Source organism: Erinaceus europaeus, chromosome 11 (genome assembly GCF_950295315.1).
Source record: "Erinaceus europaeus chromosome 11, mEriEur2.1, whole genome shotgun sequence".
Classification (NCBI taxonomy): domain Eukaryota; kingdom Metazoa; phylum Chordata; class Mammalia; order Eulipotyphla; family Erinaceidae; genus Erinaceus; species Erinaceus europaeus.
This window is the reverse complement of record NC_080172.1, coordinates 106868441-106875909: the sequence shown is the minus strand read 5'-3', so window position 1 is coordinate 106875909 and position 7469 is coordinate 106868441. Positions and strand designations below refer to the sequence as shown.

Here is a 7469-nt window from a genome sequence, read left to right as displayed (position 1 = left end):
TCTAACAATGATTGTGTGATGGAGACTCTTAAACTTCCATTGATCAAACATTTGGCTTTCGAACCTTTCTTTTGTTTCCTATAATGCTTAATGTCCAACATACATATATTTTTCACATAGATTGTTATCTACTAAGACCACCTTTAAGTGAGTTCCCTACTCTTATCTCTAGCACCTAGAACAGTTTTTGTCACAGTGGACACTTTATAAGTCCCATCCGAAAAACTGAAGGCATAAGCTAGATTGTTCGTAATAATTTGGATAGTTTCTAAAGTATCAAATGCCATACACTCAAATATTAGGTAAATATTTCTTTATTAAATGATTAATTCCATAAATAAATTCTTTTCACTGAATATAAAATTAAAATCATTTACAAATTATTCCAGTATTACATTTCCCCCTCCTTCCCCAAAAGCTACATTTTTGATAAATAAAAAAAAAACATTCAGTCTTAAAACCCCTGATTTCTGTTTGCAGTTTAGAGTGCAGGTAGCTGCCTCTCATGGACACTCACGGAGTGTCACCTTCAGGAAGGTACAGAATCCGCTCCCACTGACTTCTGTCAAAGGTTGAAGGCCTTAAGCATCCCACTAGTCATCTTTTACAGTTGTAGAACCAAAAGGGGGGGGGGAAGCCTAGAGAAGAAAGACGCTTACCAAATAATTTACAAACAGAACATCATCAACACCACAAGCTCCAAAATGAAGCAGTAACACGTGCTCCAGTATTATGAAGCGAAGTATTCTCCAATCAGGGCTGCATTCATGTCCAACTGCACCAGCACACCCAGCAGTTTTGCAATACCTTAATGCTACTCAAGAATGAGCGATGCACCTCTTGTACAGTGAGTCCCTTCACCCCCTCCGCCCCCACCCCCGTCTTCCAAGATTCTGGTGCTCTTCTCCCATTCATCCCTGTTCCTTGTGCTGGAAATGTAGGTTCAAGAATTTAGTCCCGAAATTTGTGGATGTCGTTGAACAGCCTGTAGAAGGGAAATGCTGCTTCATTGGCATGTGGGCAGTTGTAGTTGCATCTGCAAGACTGGATCATCATGACGTTCTTGGAAAATGTCTCCCCATCTTCGCAGCGGAATCGCATCTTCACAGTCCTGGTCTGCTGGGGCGTGCAGCATCGGCCATCCACACAAGAACCACAGTACTTGGGTCTGTATTTCTTCACACTGGAACAGCCAGCATAAGTAAACTTGACTGGTTCGGGGGACTTCTTGGTCTTGCTGCATTTCTTGCCCTTCTGAGAGACGGGAAAAGAGAAAGAGAAAGAGAGAGAGAGAAGTTAGAGACACAATGTTTTTTTTCTCTTTCTTGGATGAGAGGTTCACTCCACATTCAGCTGCCAGGGAGGAGCCAATATGCCGCCACAGGAACTTACTTTCAGGCTGCTGTACACAGGCTGTCCACAAGGTCGCACCTCACAAATCCGGGTTTCTTTCAGCAGGCGGCATTCAGGGTTGTCATTGGTAACCCGTGTCGAGATACCAGTTCCACAGGTCTTTGAGCACTGGGACCATGAAGTTGTTTGAATGATACATTTCTGATCGTGAAAAGAAGGGTTGTATAGGATTCGTGGTTCCAGTCCAAAAACTAAAAGAGACCAACAAAAAGGGAAAGATTCCTTAGAGGTATACATCCTGCCAGACCCGAGCGATCTGAGTACCCATTTCCATGAAGCTTCAGACTAGGAAGGCATTGAAGTAGTAGTACACTGTCAGGGACTCTGTCTGTCTGTCTGTCTCTCTCTCTCCCCCCCCTCAAACTTACCAGGAAGCTGCTTCAGGGAGTCGCCTTTTCCAACCGCAATCAATTCATTGTTCCTTGTCAACTCCACCTCGGAGGCATCGAAGGCCAGGTCCTTGTCCAGGAGGCCGTCCACGGGCTCCCTGGCGCCATCTTCATCACACACCCACTCCTCACAGCACTGCCCTGTGACTTTGACCAGGCGCGGGTTGGGGCAGCCCAAGTTGGGGAGAGAGAGTTCTTGGGGGCACAGGGGGATGCAGCCCACGGCGCCATCGATACATGTGCACTGATGTTTACAGTTGGGCTGGAAACTTTCTCCATTCTGGTAGATTCTGGAGTTATATTCACAGGGTCTGCCCTCTGACTGAGCTGCAAAGAGAAACCACAAGAGAAAGCGGGGGGGGGGGGGGGGCGGGGGGGACAGGGAAAGACAGAGAGAGAGAGAGAGAGAGTCAAAATTCCACATCCAAGGCCTCTGAAACTCAAGCTTTTTCTGCTGTTCAATTCAATTGCCGGTAGAGTTCCCTACAACTCCCCGAGAGACTCCCGACCAGAACAATAAGTCAGTCAGGAATCACTTTTCCGTATGCGCTTTTCCTTGGGCCCAGACACACTGAATTGCATTCCAGACCGCTGAAATCATGTGCCTTTCTGCCAAGCTACCGACAACAAAGCATCGCCATACATGGTCTCAAAATGACTAAACTTCGGGACTCCGAGGAGGACTCTTGTTATTGGGGATCGCTTGATTTCGCTGTGTTTATTATTAGTACTATTCATGATTTTGTGTGTGTGTGTGTGTGTGTGTGTGTGTGTGTGTGTGTGTGTGTGTGTGTGTGTGTGTGTGTGAAAGGGCTCGAAGCACCCGAGAGCTGCCTCACCTCTGCAGATGCCCCTGAGCGCGGCGGAGCTGGCGCCGAAGTTGCATTCCAGCCCCTTGGTGTGGTCGCAGGGCTGAGCGCGGCTGCAGTCCTCGTTGAGCTGCCTGGCGCAGACCTTGCAGCAGCCGCAGCCGTCGCGGACCAGCCCGACGCCGGGCGCGCACTGGGGCGCCTCCAGGGGGCAGCGGCAGGCGGCGGGGCAGGTGGAGAGCGCCTGCGAGAGCGAGCGGGGTGCGGGGTGCGGGGTGCGGGGAGACGCGCGTGAGGCTCGGGGAAGCGCCGGGTGGCCCGCGTCTCTCGCGCCCTGCGCACGCCGAGATCTCTGACCCGCTCCGGGCTCGCTGCCGCCCCCCACCTTCCCCCCCACCCAGGGCAGGTCGTCCATAACGGGGGTGGCGGCTGGAGGGGAGCTGCGGTGCAAGGCGCTTACCCGCCCGCCCGCCTCCTCAAAAACTTTTTTCCCCCTCAGGTTTGGTTCGCGCACACGCACACGCACACGCACACGCGCGGAGGGCGCATGGAAGAAGCGAAAGAAAACCCACCAGCCGGCTCAGGTGGAGAAGGGTGACGACGACGGCGAGCGTCCTGACGGCCGTGCGGGAGCTCATGGTGGCGCGCCGGAGTCGGAAAGCAGAGAGACGCCGCCGCCGAGACGCCCACACGCCGGCGGGTGAGTAGCAGCAGGCCCCGCGGTAGCGGCGGGGGTCCGGGCGGAGCGGAGCGGGGCGGCGCGCAAGCAGGCGAAGAGCCGGCCGGGGAAGGCGAGCGGCGGGGCGGACGTCCTCCGCTGAGGTCCTCGCGGCGCGGGAGCCGGAGCCGGAGCCGCAGCCGGAGCCGCTGAGCTGAGCTGAGCTGAGCTGAGCTGAGCTGAGGTGAGGGCGCGGACCTGCTCGGGGCGCTCTCGCTCGCGGTCTGCCCCGGCGCTGCGAGCCCGCCTTTTATATGGCCGGCGGCGGCGCCGCGTGCTGCAGTGACGTCGGCGGTGTCTGCGCGTTCATGACTCTCAAACATCCCAGGAATGCTGGTTGGCGCGGGCTGCTGCCAGGCCCCTCCCCTGGCTCCCTGGCACCTTTTCTTCTTCTTCTTCTTCTTTTTTTTTTTTTTGTTCTGGACTCGTTGAGAAAACAATCTTCCGCTTTTTCCACTTGAAATATCAACACTGAGCGGGGAGGGAGGGAAGGTTCTGGAGGGGGGCGTGTAAGGGTCATGATGATGATGATGATGATGGTGGTGGTGGTGGTAGAGGGGCGAGTTCAGAACTTTGTCGGGACTTGGGAGGGTGGGAGGACCCGAGAGGGAGGAACAAAAGTCGTGTGTGTGTGTGTGTGTGTGTGTGTGTGTGTGTGTGTGTGTGTGTGTGTGTGTGTGTGTGTCACCCAACTGCTTTGCAAGCCCTGACCCCGGGAAAGCATCAAGCTGTTTGCTTGTTGACCGCGAAGGTGAGAGTGTTGCTTGTGGGGGAAGGAGAGAGAGCAGGGAAGGAAAGGGGGAGTGTGTCTCCGGAGCCTGCAGGGACTGCCTATGGCGACTTCCTGGAAGCATGCTCGCATCATTGTCCCCCCAAACATTGGAGCATGGTGAAATGCATTGTGCAAATTAAGACCCGCAGGAACATTTATGAATGAGATGAAGAAAGGGGGAGGGGGAGAGAGAGAGAGAGACTAAAACAAACCCTGGAGGATTCCCAGGCAGAGAGGTCTTTCCCTCTTCCGCTCCGGTCCACCCCCCCCCCCCCTTGGTAAGAAGTTGTACTTGTTTATTTTTGGAGTTTCCCACTTTAGTTCCAGCCCACTGCCAGGGTTGGAAGTCCGAGAGGAAACGAACCCAAGGATTTCTCCGACAGGCTGGTTTATACTTCCTCACATGAAATGCGGGAGAGGGTAAAGCCCTTCCAGTTTCCCCTCCCTAGGCGGAAGGCGATGCCAACTCAGTCAGGTAGAACTGGAGGGTACCACCGAGGGAGGAGCGAAAGCACCTGTCTATACTGCAAGAACAAACCAGATTCCAGTACTCTTGTGCCAAGTGGATCTCTGAGAAAAAAAGAAAAGAAAAGGCTCAGTTTTTTTCAAAGTACTAAACTCCTTGCCTTGACACCATTTTAGAAGTCCTCTTCCTCCCCATTTCCTTCCCAATACAGAGAAATAAGGGGTTTTAGGATGTAATACTTTGCAATGAAATCTAACTAGATCTTAACATCCCATTCCATCTACAATACACTCAAATAGGAGATTCTCTGTAAAGCAATGCACACCATCACTACTACGATGAGTATGACTGATAAATCTTCCCTCAAAGTCTCAAAAACTGATGATCTGGGGGTAACTTAAATAACAAGCATACCTGAGAAAGTATGTCAGAACTGTAGAAGAACTTCATGTCCTTTTTAACATTAAGGACTATTCAGGTTTCATATTTTTAGCAACCTTGCTTAAAGTCTGTCTTTTCTGTGAATTGTTCTGGTAAGCACATACACAATGAAAATATTCTACAATGAAGAGAACTGTGACAGGAAAGAGTTAAGTTCATTCATTCAAAGGTCTCCTTTCACAAATCTAAGAGGCTTTTTCAGAGGCAGTAGAATCCCAAAAACTTTATTGGATAAGGACTTTTCAAAACAGTAGTTTATCAGGTGTGGAAAAAGTGAGGAAGGTCTCTCTGGGGCCTGCATCTGCCCAAGTCAATCTATCAATTATTTGAAAGCGATTTTCCCTGTTTTAGAGTTTTGTGATTGTTTCCGTTTAATAAGCTGACTGGGGATAAGGTCGAGTAGGCGCAGTACTGGGTGGGAGGAGGTGGAGGAGAGAGAATGGAGAGGGGCGTTCCTGGCTTCTGTTGTGGCGTCTTTTCTATTTGACTTCATGGTTGTAAGTATTTCCAGATGGTGAATCAGACACCAGACGTAACAATATTTCCATATTTGGGTATAGCAGTAGCCTGCGTTTTTAACATTTTTCTGCCTCTGTTATCCAACCACAAAGCATTCTTGACAGATTCAAATGTTGTTAAATATAGACCTAACTTTTGTTCCCAGAGCAGGAAATTCTTTGGAATTCCTTGTTTTTCATGCAATCTATCATGATTTAAAATAAAATTAAAGTGGATGATCCCACTGACCATGTATATAACTTGTCCCTTTACTGGAGTTGGGGTGGGTTGGTGAGGAAGGTAGCGAGCAGCAGAGATTCTGTGTGCTGCACATTATTCAAAGACATGCCATTCCATTCCAGAGATTCCTTTTAAAATCAGATTATAATTTTTTTTTTCTAACAAGGGTTTGCTTCTGGAATTTCAGTGGGGAACCTTGGAGGATAAGTTTGCACCACACCAGAGGAGAAACCAGAGAGAACCTTTGTCAGCTACCCAATTAAAGCAGGGGGTGTGTTGCGGGACAGGGTGGGGAGTTAGAGCAAACAGGGCCAGGAAGTGGGGGATCCAAAGAGAGACCACAGACTTTCCATATACTGTGTCCTGGTGTGTCTGCTGGTAAACTACCACATCAGGCGAGAGGAAGAGCAGCCCATCAGGTCCTGCTCAGGGGCGGTCCAGAAACCCCAGACATCCCGTCTCCTTCTCGCCTCCTCCGATGAGAGCTGCAGATCAGTTCACATTGACAGATTTGGAGGGGGAAGTGTACAAATGTTTATGGGTAAGTGTTACCTCGGGAGTGCTAATTCCGTATGACTTTTTTGCCCCCTCCCAACCCCCCCCTCCTGTCTTCTTCCTTCCTCTCTTTGCTAGAGCTCCAAGAAGGAATAAGGGACTGCCTTGTTTCCTTGGGCTGCAAGGCTGCTTGTCCTTTGCAACTCCTGGCTTTGGTGTGAGCGATGGGGACTTCTCTCACCCACTACTGCTAGGGAATTTTAGGGGACACACACACACACACACACATACAAACACTGCAGGAGGGGGGAGGTTCACTGGCAGCAACTGAAAATAATAATCACCTTGAATCTGGTGGTTCCGGATTTCTAGCCCCAGGATCAGTGGTTCACAGGTTTAGCAAGCTGCTGGAAGGCTGGTTACCAGAGTGCTGCCAAGGTCCTACTTCTAACAAGCACCTTGATCCAGGGACTCACACTCTAAAAACTACCATAAGTCTAAGGACAGGAGTTCCCTGGGGAGAGGGGGATACATATGATTGTGGGCTCAATATGGTTATGGGCTCCTCATAGATAATTGCCTGCACAAGCGATGTCACCTCGCCATTAGTAAGGACACCTTAGAGGTGACTGCAAAAAGCCCAGCTAAATTAGGGAGGGTGGCGCCTCCTTCTGTCCACCCTCCCCCTTAGGAGAATTGGTCTGGAGAGCCAGAGGAAAGCCGAGTGGCGGTGGGAAATAGGTGGCAGACCCGAGGGAAGGGCCTGAGTTTCTCTGGGGCCCCGCGGGGGCAGCTGGCAGCTGGCACCGGGCCGGATTCCCCGAGCGCCCAGCAGCGTGCCGCCCCCTGCCGGCCGCCGGGCTTGCGCGCCGCTAGTCGCGGTGATCCACTGCCAGGACTCGAGGTTTCCGGCCGCTCTCAGAGAGGGACGCTTCCAGCCCCGGCCCATATTTGGTGAAAGTCTTTCAAGACTCCGTCATCCAGCTCCGGGGGGCGGCCGCAGAGGCCCCTGATTCGGGTGCAACCGCCAGGGTGCTCAGAGGTGCAGGCGCGCAGGCCCGGGGTCATCCCACTGAGTGCGGGTGTCCTAGGGGGTGCGAGGGCGCCGGCCGGGGATGGGGGGCCTCGGTGCCCACCCAGCTTGTGCCCGCGACCCCGAGAGGGAGGACCCAGGCCCTCCCCGCGCCGCGTGGGAGGCTGGCCCAGGGCGCCGGGACCCGGTTATGTC

General features: G+C 52.0%; 2 protein-coding genes across 3 annotated transcripts in view; one reads left to right on the top strand and one right to left on the bottom strand.

The window, feature by feature from the left end:
- Positions 1-296: 296 nt before the first annotated feature.
- CCN1 (cellular communication network factor 1) lies at positions 297-3552 on the bottom strand. Of its 2 annotated transcripts, none has more exons than XM_060202274.1 (5): positions 3184-3552; positions 2642-2855; positions 1782-2129; positions 1389-1604; positions 297-1251 (listed from the first exon to the last, which is right to left on the bottom strand). In XM_060202274.1, the coding sequence occupies exons 1-5, from the start codon at positions 3247-3249 to the stop codon at positions 1007-1009; spliced, it is 1089 nt and encodes a 362-aa protein (XP_060058257.1). In that variant the 5' UTR covers positions 3250-3552; the 3' UTR covers positions 297-1006. The 2 variants fall into 2 exon arrangements, with proteins under 2 accessions (XP_060058257.1, XP_007524808.1); XM_007524746.3 differs by having other exon boundaries at positions 297-1254; positions 1393-1604; positions 3184-3550.
- Positions 3553-5813: 2261 nt separating this feature from the next.
- The window catches only part of DDAH1 (dimethylarginine dimethylaminohydrolase 1), a 344576-nt gene continuing 342920 nt past the window's right edge, over positions 5814-7469 (top strand). The window contains exon 1 of the mRNA XM_060202273.1: positions 5814-6287. The gene's annotated coding sequence lies outside the window, so the exon portion shown is untranslated. The remainder of the gene's footprint in view (positions 6288-7469) is intronic.

Excerpts from the sequence above, each read along its gene's own strand:
- CCN1 (XM_007524746.3), bottom strand. The coding sequence starts at position 3,249 with ATGAGCTCCCGCACGGCCGTCAGGACGCTCGCCGTCGTCGTCACCCTT. Across the intron at positions 2,856-3,183 it reads TTCTCCACCTGAGCCGGCTG|GCGCTCTCCACCTGCCCCGC; the intron begins GTGGGTTTTCTT and ends TCGCTCTCGCAG. Across the intron at positions 1,255-1,392 it reads CTGTGTACAGCAGCCTGAAA|AAGGGCAAGAAATGCAGCAA; the intron begins GTAAGTTCCTGT and ends CCCGTCTCTCAG.